This window comes from Trichoderma reesei (assembly GCF_000167675.1).
Source record: "Trichoderma reesei QM6a unplaced genomic scaffold TRIREscaffold_8, whole genome shotgun sequence".
NCBI lineage: Eukaryota > Fungi > Ascomycota > Sordariomycetes > Hypocreales > Hypocreaceae > Trichoderma > Trichoderma reesei.
The window spans coordinates 157,988-185,423 of NW_006711155.1; the positions used below are offsets into that span (position 1 = coordinate 157,988).

The 27,436-nt window shown below is 54.3% G+C and overlaps 5 protein-coding genes across 5 annotated transcripts; 3 read left to right on the forward strand and 2 right to left on the reverse strand.

Annotated features, from left to right (window-relative positions):
• Positions 1 to 1,087: 1,087 nt before the first annotated feature.
• Positions 1,088 to 3,594, reverse strand: TRIREDRAFT_77423 (uncharacterized protein; the record flags this gene model as incomplete). The annotated part of the gene is made up of 3 exons (XM_006965011.1): positions 1,088 to 1,218; positions 1,278 to 2,952; positions 3,211 to 3,594. 3 exons carry the CDS (start codon positions 3,592 to 3,594, stop codon positions 1,088 to 1,090), a joined length of 2,190 nt encoding a protein of 729 aa, XP_006965073.1.
• Positions 3,595 to 9,698: 6,104 nt separating this feature from the next.
• On the forward strand, positions 9,699 to 10,922 carry TRIREDRAFT_77425 (uncharacterized protein; the record flags this gene model as incomplete). Its single annotated transcript, XM_006964848.1, has 2 exons — positions 9,699 to 9,770; positions 9,960 to 10,922. The coding sequence occupies 2 exons, from the start codon at positions 9,699 to 9,701 to the stop codon at positions 10,920 to 10,922; spliced, it is 1,035 nt and encodes a 344-aa protein (XP_006964910.1).
• Positions 10,923 to 18,046: 7,124 nt separating this feature from the next.
• Positions 18,047 to 19,962, forward strand: TRIREDRAFT_121553 (uncharacterized protein). The gene is made up of 2 exons (XM_006964849.1): positions 18,047 to 18,166; positions 18,416 to 19,962. The coding sequence occupies exons 1-2, from the start codon at positions 18,145 to 18,147 to the stop codon at positions 19,954 to 19,956; spliced, it is 1,563 nt and encodes a 520-aa protein (XP_006964911.1). The 5' UTR covers positions 18,047 to 18,144; the 3' UTR covers positions 19,957 to 19,962.
• Positions 19,963 to 20,634: 672 nt separating this feature from the next.
• Positions 20,635 to 22,011, reverse strand: TRIREDRAFT_106797 (uncharacterized protein; the record flags this gene model as incomplete). Its single annotated transcript, XM_006965012.1, has 3 exons — positions 20,635 to 21,417; positions 21,540 to 21,706; positions 21,765 to 22,011. 3 exons carry the CDS (start codon positions 22,009 to 22,011, stop codon positions 20,635 to 20,637), a joined length of 1,197 nt encoding a protein of 398 aa, XP_006965074.1.
• Positions 22,012 to 23,089: 1,078 nt separating this feature from the next.
• On the forward strand, positions 23,090 to 23,716 carry TRIREDRAFT_106798 (uncharacterized protein; the record flags this gene model as incomplete). Its single annotated transcript, XM_006964850.1, has 1 exon — positions 23,090 to 23,716. The coding sequence occupies one exon, from the start codon at positions 23,090 to 23,092 to the stop codon at positions 23,714 to 23,716; it is 627 nt and encodes a 208-aa protein (XP_006964912.1).
• Positions 23,717 to 27,436: the final 3,720 nt, after the last annotated feature.

The following is a 27,436-nucleotide window of genomic DNA, read 5'->3' on the forward strand; positions in this document are numbered from 1 at the left end:
GGGCCAAACGTGGAGGGAGGATGGGCGCGGCATGCCGTCATCGTTTCCCAACGCCCGGTTTTTTATTTTTTTGCCTTGCTTTTTTGTCTTTTCCCTCTCTGACCCTAACCTCAATAGCACCCCGTGTTGAGAGAGAGAACCAGCTGAACTCCTAGGCAACTTGATGACTCTCAAAGAGCAAAAAGCATCGAGTCAAGGCAAGAAAGCGGCATGCTCAGCCCCCCCCAGCCCGGAGGCTGTGCATGTGGCGCTCCATGTGATGCTGCCATGGTCATCCAAGCTTAAGGCCATGCCGTCACATGCAAATGCTCGCCGGGCTGCATCACGCCCAGTGTTCACTCACACGATCTCCAATCCATAGCACCATGCATCAATGTGCAGCAATATCCTATAGCGATTATTATTCTAGCCTGACGCCAAAAATCCTATAATGCCTGCAATCAGGCATAGGCTGGAAATACAAACGGAGACGGATGATACCAATGCTGCACACCACTAAGCCTCCCAAATCATGTACCAACAGTTCCTGCCCGGCTGTAACCTTTTTACAATCCAGAGTTGACAATCTTATCGTCTTCTTCCTCCCTCGGATATGTTTGCTCAATCCCAGCGACATATGAAAAAAGTAGAGCTGAAAGGGAGCGACAAAATTCAACCAAAACGCCGGGCACAAGGTCCAAATCAGCCTGTGCCTCACCTCCTTGTCCTAATTTTCTTCGTGTATGAACAGCCGGTTTGTGCATCCTTCCTGGCCTCTGATCGACCCATTAGTTGTCTCCCCCAGTGTATTGCTACTGAAAACCCAAAAACAAGACCGTCCAAGGCAAAGCTAGGTCCAAATGCTCGAGTAATCCATAAATGGGATGTAAGATGCATAATATATGCCTCTGTTTTTCGTCTCGTCCTGCGTCCAAGTCGACGCGGGCCTAATGCTTGATGAGAATGGAAAAGCCGTCGACCCACGGACCGCATGTGCCGGCAACGCCACAGATAGAAAAGCCCCGAGGAGGCAACAGAGTGTGTCTGTCTCGAATGGTCAGTCTGATCTCGCTGTTCTCATCTACCTTACTACATGGACCAAAGTGACTTACGCAGAACCTCCATGGGCATTGCCAAACATGGCAGACTTCCTACCGAGGCTGGTCAAGAGCTGGACGCCGTCGATCCAAAAGCCGGCCCTCACGACGAACCCTGTGAGGTACTCTCCGCGCCGGACATCTACCACATTCATGTCAGCCTGGGTCTCCTCAATTCGCTCTCGAAGCCGACAAACTCACCAAATTCAAAGGTGTCTCCCCCCACCTTTCCTCCCCTCTTCCCAAACAATTGCGTCGAGTTATCGTCGTAGACGAATTCGAGTCCGTCCAATGCTCGGCCATGGTACACAATGACACGAGACATGACGCGGTCCTGCTTCAGAGCGCTGGTGAAAATAACCTCGTGGGGCTCGCTGCCTTGCATCTTGGAGTGCCCGAGGCTCTTGCACCGGAACGCCAGCTTGCCACCCGGCAGCTTCACCGATGACGACTTTGATGCAAACGCCTTGAAGTCGTCGATATCCAGGGACCCTCCGCCGTGAGACTTGATGGACACCCTTATGCGTCCCTTTCTCTTGGCCTCCGGCAAGCGAGCTCGCAAGTCCTGCTCGATCAACGTCACTTGCCGCTGGATGGGGGTATTGGTATCTGGCATGTACTCGATCCATGAGCGGCAGACATCATCTCCCTCTCCGTAGATTTCGATAAAGGCGATCCCAGTCTGTGCCACGGTCAGAACGTTGCCGCCGTCGATAGCAAAGGCCTGGACGCTCTCGTCGGGATTCATCGGGGGGTCGTTGGGTAGCCTAAAGGCAGGATGCGCTCGGAAGCGAAGGCAGTCCAGGCGATGCCAGCCACACTCGTCGGCTTGCAGGGCCAAACCCCCCTTGGACTTGGTCCTGGTGGAATATGCTTCACGAGCTACAAAGCTCCGATTGAGAACGACGTAGTCTCTGAGCATGATTCCTCCTTCCTGGTGTGGGCATCCAAACAAATGGCCAACCTCGTGCAAATGCGCGCCGATGCCAATATTGGCAGCTTCCCAGGAGCTCCCCGCCTCGTTGCAGTCGTTAGCCACATACGCAGTGTCCGTTGGCGTGCAATCGGTGAAGGCCGGCACCACCTCCTCGAAGCAGCTGGGGTAGCTGTGCAGGCAGTGTGACCCAAAAATGCCCAGTTGCAAATCTCCGCTGCCGCCCCCGAGCGCGGCGTGACCGCGTATGGTTTTGGCGTCCTTGTCCCAGTGGGCATCGAGCAGGAGAACCGCAACGTATTGGGTCTGGCCCGGCAACGGGTTCAGCTGCTTCTTCACTGCTGAAGCGGCAATGTCAAAGAGGGCATTCTTGTCCGTGGCCTTGTCGTACTGCTGCGCCTTGTTGAGGTCCCGCAACTCTGCCACCGTCTTGTCGGACCGGATTACGTGAACGCGGGCCTCAGATCGCATGGTGCCACTCTCCCTATCGCGGTAATTGGCAGAGCCCGACGTCCACTCCTCCTCGAATCGAAACGTCCGCCGCCCAAGCTTGTGCCTCCACATCTGCTCTGCGGTGAAGGCCTGCCAGAGGTAGGCTGCCATTCGGAACTTCTTAATAGCCGTATCCAGACCATTTCCTTCCCGTTCAGCACGCGACGGCGTGGCATCAAAGGTCCCGGGTGAGTCCTTGCCTAGGACAATGGCCAGCTGCAGCGGTGGTGCATTCAATGAAGGCACCATGTGAAAGGTAAAGTACGAGACATGGATTGGGTTGGAGGATGAGCTGTTGGCAAGCTTGGGGCTGGAGAATTCAAGTCTGATCTTGTTGGGGCCGGGTTGAAGGTAGACGAGAGCCTTGAAGTTGGAATCGCACACAGGCCAGCTCGTTGGTGGGAAGGCGTCGTCCTGTCTGCTGATGATGAGAGTTCCTTCGAGGTGATTCTGCTGCGACTCTCCCACTGCGCCGTGCAGCAAGAGAACCTTTTGGTATACCTGAGACAAGAGAATTAGCAACCTTGTCATTACAAAAACGCAAGCCCCCCCCCCCCCCCCCCCCTCCTTTTTTCGCAGTGAGCAAACTCCAAACAAGACAACCGGTTACAACGGCGAGGCGATTCCGTAGTGAGAGGCCAGGTGAAATGCCCAGCCAAGGGGGGACAGATAATATGTATGTAGACAAGTGGTTTTGCGCAAACTTACCCATGCGCCGTCCGAGATGTTCGAGACACGCGGAGCATACTGGGACACTGGCAGGTTGGTCCTCCCGTTGGGCGAAGGAGATCCCAGGCCAGACATGCCTGAGACGCTGTACCGACTCGAGTTCCCGCTGGGCACCATCATGGGCCGGGTGGGAGCCTGTGCCGCGGACTGGCCAGACCCATTGCTGTCCTTGACCTGGAGATTGAGCGCGGGATCCGACTGCTGGGCCACTGAGGGCGGCGTTGATGAGCCGCTGGACGGGGCGGTGTCGTGAGTGTCGTGGCTCAAAGCACCATCGCTGGATGCATCGGTCGAGGTTTCGGTCCGGAAGCTTGCCTTGGATCGACGACGCAGGTCTCTGAGGGAGAGGAATGACGGGGCCATGGCTGCTGAGATGAGGCGAAGATGGAGAGAGTTGAGAGTACGTATGTATATGCTGTCCGGCAACGAGTGAATCTGGCCCTCGTCTGCGGTTCTTCTTTCAGCAGAAGCAGAGAATGGGTGCCTGCCGGCTTGTTTGTCCCTCTGCCGCAATCAATCAGGGTGAAGAGGAGGGCCTTGGTGAAACGAAACCAAAAGCCGTCAGATCTAAGATGAGCTGTCACTCAGCCGCGCCAAGAAAGCGAAGGACAAGGCGCTAGGCGAGGTGAATCTCCAGCTGCATTGACCAAAAAAAAAAGAGAAAAGAAACCACACGGCGACTGCAGTTGGTGAGTCGCAGATTGCCGACTGTCTCCCAGAGGCGATGTGTAATCCGTGCTGTAGAGAGTGTAAGGTAAAGGCAGATACTAAGGTACAGTGTAGAGTAGAAGCGATAGATGCCCGTCCTTTTTGCGTCGGGAGGGCTGCGGCTGACACGAATCTGCGCTGGTTGGTTCGATGGATGCTGACGTCTGGGAGGGTCAAGGATCTCAGGGTCGCAACAGGTTCGAGGCAGCGTCAGGAGGTCGAAAGCGCAAGGCGTGTCCCAATTGGAGGGTGCTGAGGGCAGGATCAGGTCTGGAAGCCTTGGAGAGAGGGAGAGAGAGAGAGAGGGAGGGAGAGCGGGAGAGATGGACAGGAGAGAGGAGACACTCGAGGCAAGCGAGAGGAAGAAGATAAAAGGGCCAATGCAGCAGCCTCGACCTGGTGCCACAGCAGCTGGGGGACGAGAGCGAGCAAGCGAGCGGACGGTAGGCGCTTGTTGCGGCCGACCTTGCGTGCGAGCTTTGCCTGGTGCTTTTACGAGTGGGCGGTCGAATTGATATGAGAGCAAGCTGGATTCAATGGAGAGTCGAGGAGAGAGATGGTCAGAAAGGATGAGAAAAGAGGGATCGGCGTTTGGGCCGCACACGCGTCACCAGTCGAGATGCAGAGGGGGAGGAGGAGGGTGGAAGAAGAAGGAGGCAGAGAGGCAGAGAGATAGAGAGAGAGGCTGTGATAAGCGTCAGGTCAGGAGAAGCTCCATGTCATATTATCCTCCCCTTGTTGGCGGACGGGCTCGTACAAGTGCAGTCAGTGTGTGTGTGTAGCATTATGACCTGTAACCCGGTCCCCATCATTACAGTAGAGCCTTGGTATTATGCCGGGCAGCTTGCTCTGCTTGCCGTGCTGCTTTTCTTGCTACGTAGCATCTGGACGGATTGGCATTGCCGTGCGGAGCACATCCAAGCCCTCTCTCTTTTCCCTCTCTCTCTTCTCTCTCTCTAGTATTATTCAATCCATCTTGCTGCTTGCTTCCCACCCCCGTATCCGCCTGCGTGCAGACAAGGAACAAACCAAGGACAAGAAGCGAGGACAAGCTCGGCCAAACTGGCCTTGTCGAGATTGCAGCCCGTAACGATGACGTCGCAGCGGCCCGGGATTTCAATCCAGTAGCTCTATCTATTTTTTCCCTCCTTCGACGGCTTTGGGAGGCCTTGTGGGGGGGGAAACCGCAGAAACAGAAGCGCCAATGCAAAAGACGGGAGGGATTGGCCAATTCGAGGCTGCGATGGATGGGAAATGCCGTGGCGCTATTAATGGTTAATACCAGGGGGGTATCAATGTCAAACGAAGCGGCCCTACGAAGAGGGTGTAGAGGTGTGTGTGTGTGTGTGTGTGTGTGCATGTGGTGCTGGGCAGATCGTACAGAAACGGTACGGACACGCACTAACTGATCGCCATGATGGGCTGCTGCAAGAGCTTTCTTCCATTGTGAGGTACTGTACAGTATACGGAGGATCATTGCGAGGGTTATACGAGCTTGACGAGATAAAGAGCGGGAATTGGGAATAAGGAACAATGGCGGCAGGGCAATTGGAGGAATCCCAACCCCTTGCATCGCTTCGCTTCGTCCCATCTACAATCCAGACTGCTGTTTCTTTATCGGAAATTTCTGCCACGAACAGGGAATCAATGCTCCAAACACAGTCGCTGCAGCTGCTAGGGGGTAAATAAAAAGCAAGGAAATCCTTGGCAGATTCATAGATTGGCAAGTACAGTAGGTAAGTAATGATAATAACTCGTACGTAGGCCTAGACGTCGGCTGCAGGAGAAAAGGGCGTGGCTGTGAGTGGTGGTGTGGACGGCATCGGCTCGGCGTGCATAAGGTACGATAGGTAAACACGATATGCGACTCGTACGTACGGTCCAGGCCAACCTTGCAAACCCCCCCACCCTCATTCTCTGGTCTTCCATCTGCAATCGTCTTTTGCTGCGCCGGTTCTGGAAATCCAGAGAAAATCGAGGCTTGCGTCTTGAATCACTCTACCCTGGTTGGAGGCGCCACGCGGCTGGCAGATGGGATTTTGAAACCCGTGGCGATTTCATGTTGTTCCCATCAGCAAGTACGTACTAATACTGTAGGTCGGCAATGAGACCCGCGCCGAAAACACCATGCCAGAGGCATCCATGGATCTTGGTGATCACCGCGAACATGCAGCAAGATTACAACCTCAATTTGTGCTACTCCTCTTGTACATACGCGTACTGACTGATAAGGCCATGCAGTAATACCTACCTCATGCGTTAACAACACCTTGGTAGCACCAGCGGCAACAGCACCACCATTATCATGATAGGAGAAAAACTTCCTTACCGACTCAAGCAACCTGAAAGTTCATATAAGGTACCTAGTAACCTAGGTACTCCTAGCGCTACTCAAAGTCATGGCGTCATCAAAGGACACGCAGGCAATGCCTCATGCATCCGAAACGGCTTTCTCATGAGAGCGACTTTCGACTGGCTGGATAGTGCATATCAGATCCGCATTAGGCATTGGGGGGTGAATGTGTGGACATTGCGACTCCTCACCTCCATTAGGATAAATCCCAGGCCAAGTGATGATGAAGCTCTTGACAGCGTCCATGATGCCTGTCAGTCTCTACATGTATGCATGGATGTACGAGTATAGCCTGAAGAAGACGATGAACCTCCTCAACCCTCCACGTCAGCCAGTGAGTGATGGATGTTACCTACCTTTGACTCTCCCACCTCCAGTCCCCTGTCATCTCCCCTCCTCCTCCTCCTCCTCTTCTTTCTCGTCCAGTCCAGCGCAAGGCTCGTTCTTCACCAAAGCTCCAGCCCCGGCTCCAGCTGCAATCAAAACGGCCGCCAGCTTTTCAGCAACCCGCCCCGACCTTGATCGCCGATTGGAGGCGCTAGCTTAAAGTGCCTGCATCGCCAGATCCACGAATTGCCAAGGAACATGCGCATGGCGTGATACGATAATAGTACTAAGGTAGTAGGTAGTAGTAGTAGAGCGCTAGACGTTCGCTACGGCTCAGCGCTAAGAGATGGATCCAGGACCAGAGGATGAACTCCAAGTTTCTACATTCCAATGGAATCTCTGCCCAGGCACAGGTACCGCTTACAACTTGGTGCCTGACCAAGGTGTATCTAGTACATGTACACAAATAGCCCCGATGGCAGAGTAAGGTACCTAATGAGGAGATGACAAGACGAGTCCGAGGTTGAGCTTATGGTAGCACTTGACTCTTCCATCACGTCTCACCTCATCCCATCCAACCATTCAGACATCTTCAAGTCGTTCGCCGCCCTTTAGACTTTTCGCGGCACTCTCACTTGATCACGCCCTCTTGCACATTGCCTGAAACAGCCTTGGCCCCGAACCTACTATAGTATAGTAGGTAATAGGAAGGACCTCTTGTTTTTGGCGAGCAAGACTTCACGGCTCTAAGCCCCATGGAGTCTAACCTGCCAAAACTGACTATGCCCCTCTCTTTCATCTTCTGACGATCAAACAGCCACATCTAATGCATCACCATCCGCATGCGGACCAAAAACCGGCATCTCCATCTCTTTTTTTCTTTTGGATTTTCTTTCTATTTTGGTCTCTCATATTTAGGCTCACGAAGTGTCTCTCTACAGCATCGACTTCACTACGAAGCGTTGCTAGCCAACCAAGCCTCGTCTTTGCTGACGGTATCCGTAAGTGGATGGACTGTATCGCGATGGAACCTGTCACAATCTCTCCACGTGTGAGGCCACACTTTCCAGTCCCCCTCATCACGAAGAGCTCCTCCGCATGCAGTCCTCCTCTGCAACCCGTTCTGGGACGATGAACCCTCTTCCATTTGCCACTTGCCTCGTCCAATGAAGGGAAGCCAAGCTGCAGACTCACAGACTCATCCCCCAATGATTTCTTCAGTCCCTCGATGGGTCATGAAGCAAGCAAACCGCTTCGGAAATACTGTTCGCATGATTTGCACATCCCTGCCAAGAACTGCCGCGCTGCTAATCGTGCAACTCGTCGTCCACTGAGGATTCAAGAGGGGCGTCGCCCGTGACTACCTGCCTATATGTCCACGGGTAGTAGTACGTGCAACACCCACGGCAATCGATCAGGAACTCTGTACGAGTGTCATCTCCTTTCCGCGGTTATCGACAGTCGCTTTTTGCCATCACTGTTTGACCGAGTTCTACACACCTTGGTGCTATCGCCGGATTGTTTTTGCCCCGTCCAAGTGCATCTCGTCGGTATCGAGATGGGCACGAGCATGCCCCAGTGAAGATGGTCGCCGTCTCTTTGTTCCCTTGTGATCCCGGCCTATCATTGCTGCAAATAGTAGAGCAAACAGCTGAGCTTGCATGATGCCCGCTGCAGGGGCTGTCGAGCCAACCGAGGGTAAGGTACATCCATACATGTATGTCAGCGATCAGCCCATGGCCATGTCCATTCTTTGTCCAGTGCACACGAAACCGCTCTTGCGGAGGAATGCGAGCAATTTGGGGGACTATCATCACTTTGCAATGCCAAAAGAAGGGATACGGATTGGACTAATGAGTAAGTTGCAAATTGGTCACACATGGTGAGTACATACATTGTGTCGTACGGACTGAGACAATGGCAGGGACAGGGAAGAGGGAAGAGGGAGAACAGCCCACATGTCTCGAAACTGCAGCAACGGCAGCATCTCTGTGGCAGGCCCGCCGAAGCCGGGTGTTGGATGTCTCAGAGCAAGATTAAAAATCCATTCAACTGCTGTAGAGCAGGACATTGTAGCAGCAGTGTTGCGGTGAGACAAGTGTTCGGAGTAAATCAGCTTGGAGGTCACTGCTGCATATCTTGTGTTGAGTATCAAATTCTCGCAATCCTCAGGCAAAAAGACATCAAACGTCCTGACCTGTAACTTGATGTTCAGCAGCAACAACTACTAGGCCCCCCAGCCCGTCAACCACGCCTTTCTGGTCTACTACGTGGCAGCAGTCATCGTCAGATCTGATCCTTTGCCCGTGCGTAACAGAAAGGCAACCAACCAAACAGAGCCCAGCAGTCACCTCACCTCTCCCGTCTCCCGCCCTCTCCTCACCTGCACTCCTCGTCAACCAGCGGCCGAACCCAGTTGAGTTGAGCCCAACCTACACACAGCGCCCCGTTAGTGCCAGCTCAAGCCCCTCTAGCACCCATGGACCTGACCGACCGGTTGCCCACAGCAGCCTAGCAGCCTGCCCAGCGCCCTTGTAGGGGCCGCCTGTACCGGCTCGCTCACCCACTGGTTAGGTGCCCGACCCTGCGCGACAAGCCCCAGCCCCAGCCCCAGGCCGCTATTGGCGCTGCTGCTGCAGCAGGGCTCGACTGCTGCAAGCCTCCAGCTCCAGCTCCAGCTCTCCCTCCGCCTGGCTAGGTAGGTACCGCATACCGCCTACCGCCTACCGCCTACCGCCTGCAGCCTACAGCCACAGTCAGCCAGTGCCAGAGCCAGAGCTGACCAGAGCAGAGCCGCTCCATCTGGTCGGGTCCTTTTTCGCACTCCACCTTCTTTCCGTCTTTCACGCACACACACTTTGCCCTCCCTCATCACCTCGTTCGCCGCCCTGCACCTCCGCCCAACTCCTGCTTCACCCGTCGCAAACCAGAGGCAACAGAAGCAGCGTGAGCAGCAGACGAAGCCTGTTGGCCTGTACTTTGTTTTGCACGAGACTTTGCAGACGCAGCAGACCTCGTCCGGGCCTCCTTACGGCTGCAGATGCTAGGGGCGTTCTCGCCGGTTTTTTGGTAGTTAACGATGGCCTCGCCTTTGAAGAAGCAGCCGCAGGATGTCGCCGACTGCGTCCTGAAGCGTGCAGAAGTCAGCAAGGTATGCCATGCCTCTCGCCCTCCCTCTCCCAGTCGTTGATTTTTCATCTGATTTTCTTCTGCGGCATCAATTGCGGCTCCATTGTGTTACTTTTTAATCTTTCTTTTTCTTTTTCCTACCTTATCTCTTCTCTTTTTTTTTCCGCTTCCGAATCGGCCACTTTCACTAACAGACGAACCCTCGACGCAGATTGCCCGCCGACTCCAGAACCGCCTCGCACTCGCGCAATTCAAGACCAAGCATGGCTGGGAAGACCTGACGCTCGACATCATAGAACCCAAGGTGGAGGAGGAGATCCGACGCAAGCGTCTCTACGAGGGCGATGTCCTGTCCGACTCCTCGTCAAGTGCATCCGACCTGCCGTACCCGACCAAGACGCTGATGAGCTCTCCTCTCAAGGCGCCCTTGTTCTCCGATGCCGTCGGCTCGAGCAATGGCAGCTCCGGCCACCGCAAACGCACGTACTTTGCCTCGTTTGACAACAACGCCTCGAGTCCGACAAAGCGCTTCCGCGGCTCCCCGACACCGCACAAGTCCTTTGGCGGTCACACGCTGTGGAAGGACGGGCACCAGCTCACGCACCCGTCCCCCATGAAGCCTCGCCGGCAGCAGCACTTCACCACCTCGGCCGGGCCCGACGTCTCCTTCTTCCAGCAGCGGCGGATGACCAATGAGCTGAGCGCTCACCCAAACTTCACCGCCCCGGACGACGAGGATGACGATCTCCTGCCAGCGCACTCGTTTGCCACCAACATCCGATCCTCCCCCCCTCGCACGCCGCCAATGCAGTCGCGGTCCCTGCGGAAGAGGCCGGACGGTGCCGAGGCGGGCCAGGAGGGAGCCGATCTGCTGCTGTACCTGGCGGCGTCGCCCTCGCCAGCGGTCAAGACAAACAGGGCTCGGATGGAGCGCCCGTCGACGCCGCCGCCCAAGAACAGCAAGCTGGATCTGCCCTCGGCCATGATGACGACGCCCGGCGGAGGCAATCCGTTCCCCAACACCCCCGGACAGGGCTTCGACTTTGCCGACTTTGTCAACATCACGCCCAGCCCAGCTCAGAAGGTCTGGAAGACACCCAATCCTCTCACAGGCGCTCGCACTCCGCGCAGCGTGGCCAGGAAGCGCCTTACGTTTGATGAGCCTCGACATTGATGACCCCAACGAAGCATTTGCCTCCCGATCTGTGACGAGCATCCCGCAATGCCTCACTGTCCCTACCTGTTTGCTTCTTGTACATGATACCACGACACCGTATGCCGTACTGTATACGGCACCTATTGATTTTAGTTATTATCACACCTATATCCTGTTTCTCTTCTACAACTTTTTGTTTCTTATTCTCACTCCCAAATCTCCCCTGTTGTATGCATCTATCTGTTCTTGCTTTATTCCGCCCTCTTTGATGGCCACGTCAGGAGCTAATATTTTGTTTGGATGTCTGGCCTTTGGCGTTTTTTTTCTTTTTTCTTTTTTCTTTTTACTTTTGTTCTCGATTAGATGGCCCTCTATGATGCAGCATCCATCGAGAAAAGGATTAGAAGAAGAGCAGGGCACGAACTCTGACCGTTTGGAGACATTCGATATTGCCAATGCGGAACGGTCATGATGATGGAAAAGGAGTTGAGCTGCGGCACTTCCGCGCAGAATGCGTTATGTTTGTTTGTTTATCTTTGCCATTTCCCCCCCTTCCATGGCAGTGTATACTGCGGTACAGCAGCGGGATTTTGGCAGACGCCGGTATGAACGGGATGGTTGGATGATTACCCCTCCTGGTGTATGAGCCAGGCAGGCCTCTTTTTTGTGAAGGCCGAGGAAGAAAAGAGAAAAAGACTGAATGTGATACTAGTAGTTAGTCGCGTCAATGATAGTGATTCTTTCCGCGTTGTCTTTGAGTTTCCCCTCTTGTTGGTGTTTACTGTTGACGTGTGTCTGCTAAATTCGTGACGGATGGTGAGTCAGGTGTCTGGTGGCTTTTTGATGTCTTCGCGCCCACGCAGAGAAACGCGCTCCGAGTGGTGTTGAACGACGACAAGCGGGCAAAAGGTCATCAAGCAAGACGCGACTCTCTCTTACGGTCTTTTTCTTTGTCGTTGCTGTGTTTGGTGCCGCGTCGAGATAACGCGTTGCACGAAAGGGTAATTCTGAAGCTGGATCCGGGGCCTTGATTGGATGACGGTGAGGTAATGTGGCGTTTTGGTGTGAGTACTAGTAAATGAGTGTGTGTGCATTGTGTGTGTGCATTGTGTGTGTGTGTGTAGTACTAATGTGGGTGGGAGATTTGGGGTTGTGGTGGTGAGGGGGGGGGGGGGGGGGGAATGGGTTGGAGGAGGTGCCATGAGGATGTAATGCTGCTGTTTATATAGATGTTTATATGTGCCTACATACAGGAACAGGGAGTGATGGCGATGGCTGCGGGTGTTGGCTACCTTAGTTGGGACGACAAGTGTCAGAAGGGGTGGATTGAGATGACTTGTATGAACACACTTGTCTAGTGAAGTATTGAGATGCTGGTTCTTGGTAGTATAGGTACGGCAGGTTGAGTTGTTGTTGGCTTGGCACCAGAGAGCTCGACACATCCATTTGAAGCCGCTCATCACTCACCTCCACTTACACCAGACTGGCCCCCCTCCTCCTCACAGCTTACCCTACATTTTCCCAAAGCACAAGTTGACACGTTTTTTTTTTTTTTTTTTTACTTTTACCCAAGGCATGAGCCACTGCTTGCGCTTGAATCAACTCCAGAGAACTTTGCTTGGTTCTGTAAAAGACTTATCGATAATCTATATGCACCTGCAGCTGAAGTTGCTGTTCTTGAGGCATCTCCTCGTTGGTATTGGACACCTCGCGACGCAGGATGACGCACGAGGGGGCTGCAGGTACGTTAGCCTGCATTTTCCACATTCATTCGCCCAGCAAGCGATCGAATGACGCTCCTACTTCAAAATCATATAGTAGTACCTAGACAAAGTGAACCAACACCACGAGGAGGCTGTGAATTTGGTCGTTGGATTGAAAAGACTCGTGCAACAAGACTATAATCAATCATCTGCTGCGGGTATTATCTGCCATATGCCATCATCTACATACTCATACAGACTAAAACTTTTGAACAGGGTGCCAACACCTCAGACTGTACATTCTTCACCGTGGCTTGCCGACAACTGACGAATCCGCCACTTAAAAGAGGTCAACAGCTCTCCTTTCCATTGTCATAAGATCCAGGGAGCGTTGCCTTCACTTCCCGTTTTCATGCAATAGTAGGGCTGTCAACCCTCTCGACCAGGCCTTCGGATCCAACAGGTTCTTCCTTGACGGCCCCCCAATCGCCCATGCTGGAGCCGCTCACATACCGTGACGTATAGCTGTCGTGAGAATTCTGCTGGAATTGGCCGCTGTACACGGAGCTGGCCCTCGTGGAGACGGCAGCCCCTGGCGGGAAAAGTTGGTTGGTCTGTAGCTCCAAATCGAACGGATCCGACCGGAACTTGTCACGTCGCTCGATGAATGACTCCCGGTCCTGATCCATCGATTCAAGGTCATGGACAGACTCTCGGTGCACAGAGTGCGGCCGGGGAGGGCCCCTAGGGACCTGAAAGTTTCCAAGGCCGCCCAAAGATCGACCCCTAGACCGCCGGGTTGACGCCGAAACAGGGGGAGGCAAAATCATGTTGTCATCGCTGAAAGGATTCAATATCGAGGATCGGGAAGGCGGCAGCGGCACCGTCCTCGATATCATAGAATTGGCATCTGAGAACGGATTCAGCTTGCCAGGTTCGAGACTTGTGCCTTGTCCCTTTCGAAACTCTTGCCTGTTTCCGGGCGCGACGGGATGCTGGCATAACGGGTCTGGCGGCAGCGTAGCTTCGACTGGTTCAGCAATGGCCTCTTCGAGAAATTGAGAATTTCCCTTGTCCATGTTGACATTACGGGATCCAAGTTTCTCGCCAAGATTGCGCCCGACAGCTTTCAATGTCGTGAACATTCCCAACCTTTGCGCCATTGACTTGGGAGAGCCCTTTTCGGTAAACCCACCCTCCTTGCCCGAACCCCGTCCGCCGTCTGCGACCCTTCTTCTCCAAAGCCAAAGTAGGATGAGGATGAGAGCAACCGCGGCGATGCCGCCTACTGTGCCACCGACAATGGTGCCTGTTTGTGGTTTCGTACTTGAGCCAACCGGATCCTCGATAGGTTCTCCAGTAGGCTGGCTACCTGCCGACGGGCTGCTTCCCAACGAACCCCCTGGAAGAGTGCTGGCAACCGTGGGAAAGGCTGCAATGCCTCCAGCAGACTCTGATGTAGTCAGACTCTCTCCCGTTGCTGTGCTGGAATATGTATCGCTTAGTATAGAATCGCTAAGCGGCACACTTGTTGTAGATACAGGCGTTGATGTGGCCCCAGAAGGGGCTGCAAGGATAGCCGCGGAATCTGGCGCAGAGGTTGAAATAGAGGCTGATGTCGGAATCGGAATCAAAGACGTAGCTGAGGCGGACGTGGTCGATGCAATGAATACATCGGCTGCAGACACGCGCTGATTGACTGGCCCCGTGGGAGCGACTGGTGGTTGCTTCTGCGTCGATGAGTTGGCTTTTGCCCTCGTTGACGCTGACGGCGAAGTGGCTGGGGGAGAGGAAGTTGCCGCAGCAGGCAAAGGCGCTTCAGCAGAGGAAGCTGCTGAATTAGAAGACAGAACTGAAGGTTCGGCCGGGGGATCGACGGATTCTGCGCTGAAGACCTGCGGCTCCTGAGTCGAGTCATCGGTAGGCTGCGCTGCAACTGCTGTAGCTGGAGGCGAGGTGGCTGACAACGGTTTTGCCGGCGCTGATGATATCTCCTGTGCGATGTCGCTACCGGCGGCCGAGCTTGGTGATGGTACCGTGGCTGTGAGAGGCGTCTGCTTGGACGGCGTGGCCGTGGGCGCCTTACTGGTCGAAACTGTGGTCAATAACACGGTTTGAGGGGAGGACTCTTCTGCTGAGGATGTCGTTTGTGCTGGTGAGGAGGAGCCAGCTTGATTGCTGTCGGTGCCTTTCGTAGGCAGCACGGGCTTGTCACTCGTCGTCGAACCTCTATACTCAGCGACTGTGGTTGAAGAAATGCCGACGGTTTCCTCCCCAGAAAGGCCCGACCTCGAAGTGCTGGGGGTTTGTGAAGGCGGGCTATGCGTTGTATCTGAGGCCAGAGCTAGGACGTCTTTGCTCGACGTTAGGAGGCCCTGAGCTGAATCGCTAGATATGACGCTGGAGGAAGGCAGCGTAGAGATGACCGGGCCCCTATTGGCAGTAGAGCTGGCATTGAGGAAGGCGGCTGACCCAGGCAACTGACTATCAAAAGATGTCGGAGAGGCACCGCTCGGAGGGCTTGACATGACGGTTCAATCGACCTGCGGACCAGCCGCAATAGAAGGAAAGGAAGAAGAAACGAAGGAAAGAAGAAAGAGAAGGGGTTGAAGGATGTTCATGTATGAAAGAAGGTACTAAATGAAGCGAAGAAAAACACAAGGAAGCCTTGTAGACATACAAGGGAAGAACACAACTAGCCAACCATAAGAGAACGAGAAAGTGAATGAAAGTAGATTGCAAGAGTGACAGGAGAAAAAAAAAAATGCCAGACCCAGTGACAGACGAGGAAATAGATTAAAGAGGACTGAAGGTGCGATATCCGGGATGCGCGAGAGAAAAGTCTCGGGAATCATGCGTCTGTCTTGGCAGCACCCTCCAACGTCCTCTCGGCGGTACCACCTAAAATTGGCAGCCATAGGGGCCACAGAAACAGAAGCCGTCTAGTTCCTGCAAGGCAACGAAACACATTGCATCGCGCTGTGTGATATGCGAGGGTTGCGCCGATGCGATCTTGCATATGGGAGGCGGCGCTCCGTATCAGGGGCTGAGACCCCCAGTTCTGCGACACTTCTGAAGCATCATGACATGCGAGATGGGGGGGATGGCGCCCGCTTTCGAACTAGCCTGGCCGACAAAGGGGAGCGGTTGGAAGGCCCATGGCAAATATTGGGCTGAGAAAAGCAGTGGCAAAGGTATGGAAACGTTACCACTGGGCAGAAGAGGCGACGGGGCAAGAGGAGGCTATCCCCATGTGATCGTCGGGCAGCGCTTCGAGGGCCACGCGAGTCTCTGGCCGCAGCTGCGCTTGGTCGTTGGCTGTCCGTGTGTTAGTCGTAGGCGTGGTACAGAAACGGTCGTCAGCGCGGTGCTATTTGGCTCATGTGGAAGGATACGGGGGCGGCCAAGATGACGGAGTGCGACCAAAGGTGAAGGTGACACATCCATACATACAGCTGACAGGCACCTTTCTGAGCGCCAGCATCCTTTCACCTGAAGTCATCGAGTATGTATAGCCGTCAGGCTTCGCGAGAGTAATGGAGCCGACCATGAAACCACGCATCTACACGGCATCGTTCCATATGGAGCGTGTACCTCCCCGATTAGGCGCCGTTGGACGGCCTGATCAACGCTAAAAGGTCTAAAGAGAGGCACGGCGACAGGTATGGCTTCTTGATTGGCACGAGCCCGTGTATTGAGTCGTGGAGCGCCAGTCAATGCCTTGTGCTTTGCGCGTGGGATAGTTTACACAGGTGCGTTGTGTGTCGTATGTCGTGCGTCGTGCGTCGTGCTGCGTGCTCTTGCTTCGTGCTTCGTTCGCCATTCCTCCTATTCCATACATGTGCGAAGATTGGGACTTGAACTCTGGAACGCAATATTTGGCGGATAATATTCAAAAATCTGCCAATGCTGGAGTTTGCGACTGTTGGTAACGGTTGAGTATCAGCTTTCCGAAGCATGCCGGAGAGGCGATTGAACTGCAAGAGCCAGTCGTGGAGATGCTCCGGATATTCGTCAGGCGGGATTGTCAAGCATCTGTCAATGCACGTCAGATGCTCCCAAGCTCATTGACCCCAAACTTGGTGGACGATACGGAAGGCGGAGATTGGAAGCAGAAGGATGGGGATCTTGAGGATTCACTTGCCTCGGCGACGTGTGAGTTGCATCTGTGAGTTGCATTTGTGAGTTGCATACGACTTCGGTGGCGAAGAAAAAGCAGCCATCTTCCCTCGTCCGCTCTCTCATCCGAATCCGTGGTAGTGATGAGGAACGTGACCACATGGTAAGGTATCAGCTTCGTAAGTTGAGTCTTGCTGCCTCTCGGTGCTCGAAAATGCCTGATAATCTCGTGGCCATGACTAAGATTCTGAACATTAATCGCCCTTTTGACATACGGCAGGAGCGATGTGATCGGGGCCTGCCGAATAGTACTAGGTACTAGGTACTAGTAGATGCCTCTTGTTGGATAACCGAACTCGAGACCTGGGGCAGGCACGGTAGAGACATCTCCTTCCCAGATACTCCGTACCCACGGAAGACAAAGAGCTTAGTAATGCTGCCTTCATCAGAACAACTGAACCTGAACCTCAATCCTCCTTTTGCATCGTCCGGCCGCGGCCAAACAACACACTTGCGAGGCTTCCAACTGCCGGCTTGCAACAATGATGCGTGGTCACAACCTTCAATGATCCTCACTACCGATCCAGCAGGCGACGTGAGGCGGGGGAGCTGTTAGCCGCTGACACACACACACACACACACACACACATGCACATGCCATTGATCTTGGAGAGCAGCCAAAAGGCACGCACTAAAGAGCTGCCTCCTCTTGCGCCATGCCCCTGGGCCACTCACTACAGCAGCCGTCTGTCCCCGTTTGGGATTGGGATTCTTGACCATTCATGCAGCTCACCAGCCTACTGCACTCCTCACTCCCAGCCCGCAGGACAGGTACCGAATACGAAGCAGACAGACGAGCGCGGAGCACGGCGGCCGGCAGTTTGGTTGACCCGCCAGCTGGCTCCAAGCGAAGCCACTCACAGCAGATTGCGTCGTTTCTCCCACGAATCCTGCCTGCTCTCTGTCTCCGCCTCCGCCTCCGCATCGGCTCGGGCACTGCCAGCTTCTGCTGTCATCTTCTAGCACACGCGCAAAAGAGGCCATACCCGAGTCCGCTCGCCGAACCGCGTCTCCCCCCCCGTAAACGATCGTGAATCGGGGACGCTTGTCCTTGGGTCTGGCCCGCTCTCGTATCCGCACCCGCGCCTGGCATCTCCGAGACCCCATCGCTTCGGCCACGTCGTTGCTTGCGATCTGCCGAAGCGGTCGGCACCCGTCTTTGCCTCCAGATCCGCCCGTCTAGCCCATCCGTTGAGGCGACGGCCTAATCCTCTGCCCCTCTTCCTCCTGGAGACGAACCTGGGCTACGATTGCGGCTTCGGCTGGAGCTGGCCTTACCCACTATCTGTCCATCAATCAATCAATCAATCAATCATTCAATTCACGCTCTGTCGTGTGTCCATCACGGGCAGTCAACCATGTTCGGATCCTTTGGCTTGGGTATGTCTCCTCCGTGACTCTGTTGATCTCCCCCCACCCCGCACATCCCATCTCGCGCTGCCTTTCCGTCCGCAACCTGGCACGCGACCATCTCTTGTCCCTCTTTTCGTCTCGCCTTTCCCTGCCCCATCACGCCAGTTTTGGCTTGCAACACCCCTGTTTTCATGCCTTGTGTGTCTTCACTCGTTCAAGCCCCTGTTTTAGGATTGAAGCATCCCGCACACTTCAGCTCTTCTAAACGGCGACTAGCAAACCTGCCGGCCAAGGTCAAGGTAGCCCCCGAGGACATCCCGCCTCCAACGACCATTAGTCTTCCTCGATACCAGCCTTTCGTCCAAGATGACGCGCCAGTCGATCCGGAGAACGCTCTATCTAATCTTCTCAAATGCACGGGCCGAACCTCTGCTACCGCGGGAGCCCTTGGACTTTCTGCCATCGGATTTGACTTGAGACTGGACGTCGAAGTCGACGACCTGATCCCCGATCCAGCCGTTCTCCCGGATTTCGAGAGGTGGGACAAGCTCACGCTCGAGGAGGCTCGAGAAATGAAGCAATCAGAGCGTCGATTCTTGGCCAGCGGCAAGGAGCATCCTGGGAGTCTCGTCTACATAGAGCGCCGCAGGGAGCTTTCTCACGACAACGAGGAAGCGTTCCGCACAGTTCGTCGCCTGGCGCCACCCAAGGGGATGCAACAGCCTCGCCTCGGCAACGCCTATGAGTTCTTCCGCTGCCTCGAGTTCTTCACCATGTACTGGGACGACCCGACCCGGCCCCCTTCACTCCCTCCATCTCCTGAGTTGGCACCGACAGAGAACGGAGATGCCGCCACCGCCAAGGAGTCACCGCCACCACCAAACGTACGAACCTCGGATGGAAGTTCAATGCCTCCGGAGTATCGCCAACATCTCATGACAGCCTTTATCAAGCTCGTCGCGTATGACTTTGGCTGTAACGTCTCCATGTCTCGATTGGAGCCAAGACTGCATCTGAGCTCCCCAGAGGGCCATCCTAGCCCGCGAAAGTCATACAGCCCCTCCAACTGTCAGTTTATCTTCCAGAGTCCAATGACACGGGAAGCAGCACGCAGCGGCCTGGTGTATGGCCCAGTTGGGGCGGTGAGTACGCGCCCGATTACAGACTTTACCACACCTGATATCGAGACTGCACAGTCTCTCGACCTAGCTCGAGAAGTGGTGGCAGCGCTCATCACAGCCCAACACAGGGCTCGCGAAGGCAAGACCGAGACGCGGTTTGGTGAGAACCAGTGGTGGACTACCAAACCGAGATGGGGCGGCGGCCCGGGAGGCCCCATCGGTCGAGAAGCCGACATGGATCTGCCCTCCGGAGACAAAGATGCTGCGCCTGGCGACTCTGAGAGAGCGGCTCGGCCCGCTACGAAGAAGGCCCGGAAAACCATGTCCGCATACGACGCTTATCGTATGGTCCGGCCGCCGGCCTATACATGGGACAAGAAGGCCCGTTACCAAGCCATCGGCAGGCAGAAGGGCGTCGATTATGATGACATCTTTGTGATCAGCTCTGTTCTCCACCACGTGTCCATCCTTCGGGTGCGAGTGCCCGATCGACTCTTGGATGTGCTCGCGGGCTCTCCCGAGCCGGACGTAACACGACGCAGCTGGGGAAAGGTGCAGGGATGGCGAAGTCGATGGTTCGACTTCTTCAATGCCGAGCAAAGGCTTGAGGCCATGAAGACGCTCTGGGCCGTGATGGAATATCAGATGAGGAAACAGCCAACAGGAGACGAAGACGTCGAGATGGCCGAGAAGTGAGCATTTTCAGCAGTTGATGGGAAAAGGAGAGTGTTGTCGGGTATAATGTGGAGAAGGGAAGGATTTGCCAAGAAAGGAAGCAAGAAAGAAAGCACATAAACCAGACCATCCATCCATTCGGGCTGCTTTACTCGCGCGAAGAGAAGTTTCTAGGATACTTTCTAGATGCAGCGGCTTTCATGTAGACGCGAGCTATGGTTAGAGAGAAATATACCGGGACGTATGTTATTGTGGGTTCAGAGAAGTCGAGAGAAAGGGTATATGATGTTTGACGTGGAAGTGATTTTGCAAGTGATGGTGATGGCTATATGGAGTAAGCTCTGACTTCTGGTGAAATTGATGACTACCTAGGTACCTACCTATCTAATTCAAAGACCTCTATGTGATTTTGAGAGTCTATACATAGGTAGGGCCCCTTAATCTACCTCAGGTCTCAGCTGTCACGTCTGTCCTGTCGATATCGTCGAACTTGACGGTAGTACTGGAAGTCCAGTACCAAGCTATAGCGACCATCACACGATGTAAAACCTGTAGAGAGCCTTCAAAGGCTGGTAGCAATTGCTTTTCAATTAAGACCAATGGTGCTGGGTAGGCTACTATTCTAGACCATAATCATGTCTCGGCCAAATAGCCAAAGTGACATCGCTGCGTTCCTCGTGTCGTCGTGACAAATTAGCATTATGTGAGGCGCTGGAGCATCTGGCAGACGTTCCAGTGCAGAACGTCCCGGGTTGCGATTGAATCCTCCACGCTGTCGTGTCCTTGACCCTTAATCTGGATCTCTCGCCCAAGCCTCTCTTTCGCCAGTGCCTTCAGTGACAGTCCCCCTTTCTGCTTCGGCACTGCAGGAGCATTGTCGCTGGGCCCTTGTTGGGCGTTTGCTCCCTCCCTCAGAAGCTGTGGGCCGCTGACCTGGGCCTCCTGTCCTTGTGCCGTTTGCTTAGTCTCCTCTGGAGGCCGATTTGCCTTCTCGACCAGGTGAGTATCGATAATGACCGGGTGTATCCAGCGCAAACAGGTGAGGTCAGAGTTCGCGCCGTGTCCGATGACGATAGTGTCAGGGTCGATAAACTCCCAGAGGGCTCGCCTCGCGCTGGCACGTCCAAATAGGCATGACCGCGTACGGCGTGCGTCCTCCATATCCTGCCTAGTGACCCCCGAGTATCTTGTGTTGTAGTGAAGCATCTTGATGTCTGGATACACAAGCTTGTCGAGCAGGACCTTGCCAGAGAAGTAATCGACGGCGGAAACGCGGATAAGTTCGGACTCGCCCGTGATGGCTGTGCCCATCTCACAGTCAATGACCACAGCGACTGCTGGGGAGCCACCGGCACATTCAAAGGGGGTAGGGTAGAATCTCCATTCCCTTTCCAGCTCCCCAGCGGCGTAGATCTTGGGCGTATGCTCTTGGAATGACCGACATGGAGGCGAGCCAGGTGTTCCATTGCAGCAGGTCCATTTCTGACACATTGTATGTTAGCTTTGTTGCCTTGGTTGAGTGAAGTGCTGGGGACAAGAGAGACATTTGATAATAGAGAGTGTGCGTAGGTGAGAGATAAGGATGACAAAACCTTTTGTATGACTTTGCCTGGATGATACCTGCATTGCAATGCCGCCTCCTTGTCCTTCTTCGACGTGCCTCCCTGAACAGAGTTGTCGATGGGTTCGCCGGGACCGTCCTTATCCTCATCCTTGCCTCGAACGGGCGTCTTTTGCAGCCACATGAGCCTCTTCATCCTGTAGGGAAGATCTTGGGGCGTAACGTCAGCATCGTTTTCAACTCAATGCTTGCCGGGAGAAGTACTCACGACGTCCACAACGGCCACACCTCCGCTTGCGGTTCAAGTCATCCTGTGAAAGCTGATGCATGACATAGCCGGATTTCTGCAGGTCGGAGCGGAAATGAACGAGGCTCCGAAGGTGCTGGAGGTATTCCTCGGAGCTCTGGATTGCTTCCGGCTGGACTGGCTCGGGCTGCTTGTCGCGTGGAGGCATAACAAAGGAAGTGGGCATGGCCAAACGGGGGCCTGGTGCCCGAGATGCCTCAAACGCCATGGTGGGCGAAGGCGAGAGGAAGAGGCTGAAGAGGATTGATATGATTACGCAAAAGTCACAGAAGAGAGAGAGAGAGAGAGAGAGAGAGTCGGTGAAAGGAGGAGTTGGCGGCCGAACGGTTCTAGGGCAGGAGCTCGGAGCACGATGTTGGGAGAGGAGAGTTGGGACGATGGAAGTGAGGAGGCAGATTGGGGTGAAGTGAGAAGGTGACGCGCTGCCCGTGATTCGGAGCAATCGATTAGAACCTGAAGACGCCTGGCCTTAGTAGTACCTAGTACCTGAATACCTACCTACAGACGGAGTACAGCAGGCACAATCAGGTTGCTTCAGGTTGCTGATACTATTACCTATGAGTCAGGCACCACTGAGAGCGCAGCACGTTAAGCAGCAATAGGTAAGCAAAGACTGCTAATAGATATATTTAGGTAGTGAATGAGGCTACAAAGCGGTTGATGTAAATATGAAGAAAACGGCTTGATTGACGACGATCAGGGTAGCACCACTACTGGGAGGTAGGTACATGTACCTTATTTATACGACCATCGACGGGAGCCACCACATGCGTGCTTCACTTGGAGTAATATGGACTGATTCTTCTTCTTTTATTACTCCATCTTCGTAATCAACTGTTGGATTAGGCGAGAAAAAGGCGAGCATGAGTTGTGCATCCTCTGTACTACCGTCCTCGGAATCTCCGCGCTGATGGCATTCCTTCGACAGACAATTTGATAAGAGCAGCAACGCCTGAGTCTGAAGCTGCAGGTGGTCTCGAAACCGCCAAGCAATGCTGCTTACATGTATACTAAGGGCACCATGAAAGATTCACCGTCGATCAAGTTCCAGGGCGGCCGTTTTCTGGGGCCATCTCTACATGTGCCTTGCTTAGTTGCCGCCCGCCGGTTGACCCTAGCCAGCGACTGTGGCGCCCTAATAAGACCACACCTGGTATTAGTAGTATCAAAGCGGAGTTGATGTATGTCTGGAAGCTGCACGGGAGAGATGCAGGGCGAGGCACAGAGGGCTAATAAAGGGCCGGGGGGTTCGGATCCAGAACCTCCAGCGCCAGCAAACTTTCGCCATGAGTCCTCCAGCCCCAGTCATCGACGGAGAGACGCCCTCGGGAACGCCTCGCCTCTTGATCGAGTTCCCCCCCGCGGCATCTGCTGACAATGCCGCCGACGTCTCTGCCATCACCGAGCTCGTGAACCGCGTCTTCATCGAAGGAGAAGCCGGCATCTGGAACAATGGCTACGTGCGCACCTCTGACGCCGAGGTAGCAGACCTCATCCGCAAGGGCCAGCTAGCCGTCGCCCGTCTCGCCTCTCCCGCTGCAACATCTGCGAAGGAACTTCTTGGCCGAAAGGGCCGGCTGGTGGGATGCGTGTGTGTCAAGCAAAACTCGGGCTCAATGTGCACTCTGAGCATGCTTGCCCTGGACAAGACGTACCAAGGACTTGGGCTGGGCCGCGAGATGTTCCAGTTCGTCGAGGACTACTGCCTGTCTCTGGGCTGCACCACGCTCGGGCTGGACATCCTGGTGCCGACGACCTACGACCATCCGCTCAAGACGAGGATGCAGGCGTGGTACAAGCGACGCGGCTTTCGAGAGACCAGGCTGGCCGACTTTGCGGAGGAGTATCCTGCGCTGGCGCCGTTGTTGAGAGGACCTGTTGTGTATAGGGTGTTTGAGAAGAAGCTGAGGTGACGGGCATTGGAGGAAGATTGATGGAAGAACAATGCCTCTTTTTGCTCTAGGTCGTTTGGCAGATTGAAAAAGAGAGTTGAGAGGAGCATCAGCACTTGAATCGGGTAAAAAAAAAAAAAAAAAAAAAAAAAAATCACGACCTCTATAGAGGTTTGATAAGAGGTTGAAACGCTTTTGCGGAATTGAAATGAAGTTTTACGAGTCATACAGCAACCTCGACCTGTCTCTTCAGCTTGCAATGATAGTAGATGTGGAGATGCTACATGCACACAGAGTGAGCTGGGCTGTCTTCTGGTACGATGAAGACACAGGCTCTGACACATCACCATGGGTTGCAAGGGGAGATGTTGCTTTCAAGTCCTCTGGGCTGCCTCACACTTGCCCAGTGCACCCGAGAAGAGCAAGGTTGATTGGTGATTTGCGTCAATGTCTGTCGTCATTAGCCAACCTGACTTGCATGTATGGTAGTCGGGGATCTCCAGAGAAATCTGCGCGGGCGATCTGCGAACCCGCAAAGATGAGGCTGGGTAGATGCAGTAGGTAGGTACATGTAGTAGGTAGGTATACACATAGCGAGTATTAGCGTACAAAGTGCACTGCAAATTCAACCTCCTACGACATGCGAGTCATCCGTGTCAACCATTCTTGCAACCTCAACGCTGGGCAATGCCTCAGCTCAGCTTGCTTCTTCCGTGGTCCTCCTCCCTCCGTCTCATCTTTCGGAGCCGAGGAAGGGAGAAGACACGGGAAAGACGGCGAGCTTTCATGTTGCGGGGGAACGGTGCTGCGCCGCGCGACTCGCGCCATCAGACCATCTCCAGCTGAACCTCAGCTTCAAGAGTGTCTCCGTCAAAGGGGATGGGGGACCCCCCAAGACAGCGCCGAGGCGGCAAGTCCCGGTGCTATTCACGATTGATGTATAGGTAGGTATGTGTGTAGTACCTAGTATGCAGTGATTAAACGGGCAAAAAGAAAGGAGACAACGCATCGTGCACACCTTTTTTTGCAAGTGGCTTGAACTTCTTCTCGGATGGGAAAAAAAGAAACATACATATTAGGGGCCTTTCAGCATCGTGATTGGATGATGTGCTTGACGGAAGTCAGCTCTATCTGGGCAAAACCCTCGACAAAGTGTTGTTCGGCCCAGAGCGTTCAACGACGAGCTGAAGGGTAGCCTAAAGGGAATCGTGGTCTTGCTCCCTGCAGCGCTTGAGATGCAGACATGACGGACGGAAAAAGCACTCGTCGAGATCTTGATTGGTCAAGGTGATGGAAGCGCAGAGTTTTCTAGCTGCTTGCTTGATATGATATGCTGTGCTTTGCTTTGCTTTGCTTTGCTGGCTTGCATTGGCGGTATTAAGGTGGTGGAGAGCGGGAGAGCTGAGTGTGTGGATGGATGGATGGATGGAGATGAGCCTTGCTGCAGGGCTAGGTTGCATCTTGGTTACTACTACTATGTACCTCTAGGCACATGTACTTGGCGATGGCATCAGATTTGCGGCAGCGGCAGCGGCAGCGGATAAGTCCGAAGAGGAGGAGGAGGAGGAGGAGGAGGGGGGTAGGAGATGGTTGGTTGGGGTCTGGCTTTCGGTGCCGTTGCCGCGCTCCATGAGCTAACAGCTGTACGAGCACAATATGTAGATGGGATCAAAATGGTGTAAATTAGTCCTGATTGATTTCGATTGGTTGCTCGGGTCGACATGCAGTCCTGCGAATGGAGTTGGGTTGTTTTGGTGTCTCTTGTCAGGTTCAAGTTGGGGAGATGGGACGTGAAAGTCCAGCTTCTTTTCGCCGTAGTTGATGACAACTTGGCCCCAGTTGAGGGCATCAGAACATGAAAAGCGATCACGCCCTAGATACCTTACTGGTCGACTGCTTGCTTCAAGTGTCTCCCACGGTTACGTTATGGTTCAGTTGCTCCGTTAGCGTTCAGATGCCGAAGAAAGACGATACTAGACTGCTTGCACTGCCATGATGACCCGCATCGGGGTCTCCGTTCGGCGAGGCACTGCCGCCCACGATAGTATGTGCCTTAGTGCAGTGCAGCATCTGCTCCATCTCCATCCATGCACGACGCCATGTGGCCCGAAGCCGCTGATGTTGGCTGTCAAACGTGACGGCTACAGCTGGCCCGAGCTTTTGTTTATATCTTTTGTTTTCTTCTTTTTTTTCTTTTTTAATCTTCTCTGGTTTTGGTCAGGGTTACTCGTTGCATTGGGCAGAGAAAGAATAGAAGAACGCTGAGATGAAGCAGACTCGGCAAGGGTGATGGTACCTGTAAGAGGAGAACATGGGGCCTGTGCTTGTGCTCCGCTGTGTTCACCTGTACAGGCACATGTACCGGTGAGGCGCAGGAGATGCCGAGAACTCAGTTGGTATGTACATGTAGGTAGTCGTCACCGTCTGGGATTAAACGTTCGCTTGGCATGGATAGGTACCGCGATCAACTTCATCGTATGACGAACGCCAACGGAAGGGAAGCAGATGAAGTCGCTATTCCCGACCTTTGCGTCATTTGCTCATCTGCCGAGAATCGTTCTCACTCTTGCGCTTTCTTAGACGAACAATCTCGGCGTCGAGCCTCTCTGTACCTACCTAGGTACTAGGTAGTAGGCAGGTAAGCGAGGGACCGAATCTAAGATGGCATACCGTTGGCAACGCTGCCATATTGGGACCTCTTTATGTGATATCCAGCCATACTGTACTTCCTCGACATCACCAAAGCTTATTGCGCCCTGCACCATGAGAAGCTTCAACTCATACTCGTCATCGGCACATGTAAGCAAAATCAAACTTTGATGCCATCATCAGGCACCCAATGACACACTTCAGCACTGCCATAAAGGTAAGATCCTGCTGCAACCTACTATGTACATACCTACCCTTTCTCCATAGGTATGATTCCTCCATCAGTCTGCGTCGGGAGCCGCAGACCGAGGTACAGCCCGAGCACCTGGGGCTGCTGCAACCCCCCCTTCCGCTAGGCTTGGTTCTTAGGACCCTGGACGGGCTGGAACCCTGGCAGAGCCCATCGGGGAGGGCTTGGGCTTTGGGGTACAATCGTTCTGCCATCTCGAAATTCGCGGCTTTGCATCATACGGATCCATGTCACACCCGCCACCGTTGTCGTCTCTAATCCAGGTTCAATGGATGCCAAAGTACATGTTAGGTACATAGTCGGGTACCTACCTACCTAGTAGGTAGTGTTCGCTAGTAGCTCCGGCTAGCGGAAGAGGTGCAGCGAGCTAGCGCCCCCCAAGGCACCTAGACGGTACTTGCGAGCGCCCCGTAGGCTGTAGCTACAGGGCCCGGCCAGGCCCTGTGCCAAGCGAGAGCCGCCCAAAGGACCCCGAGTACCCGACCGCACCGCTGGCCCAAACCAACCCCGCCACCGCCCACGACCACCCACTAACGCCCACGCTGCACATGCGCTATAACCCACTGGACATGCACTATCCACTGTCCACCCGACTGCAATCCGCAATCCACCACCGCCAGCGCATCGTCACCCGACCACCGCCTCTGCGGGCTGTTCCGTGCTGCTCGCATCTCGACGGCGGCCCAGCAGAAAGAGACAAAAAGAGACACGGACCCTCGAGACTGCGCGCTGTCTTGCCACCGCTGTCGGCTTCACCTCCTCCCTTGGGCGCCAAACCTGCTGCTCCCAAGCCTCTCCCACTCTTCTCTCGTGTCCCCGTCTCCCGCGTCTGGCTTACGCCC

Bases quoted from the DNA above. Each gene is read 5' to 3' on its own strand.
- TRIREDRAFT_121553 (XM_006964849.1), top strand. From the start codon at position 18,145: ATGTTCGGATCCTTTGGCTTGG. The intron at 18,167-18,415 runs GTATGTCTCCTC...AACGGCGACTAG, and splicing joins GTTCGGATCCTTTGGCTTGG to CAAACCTGCCGGCCAAGGTC.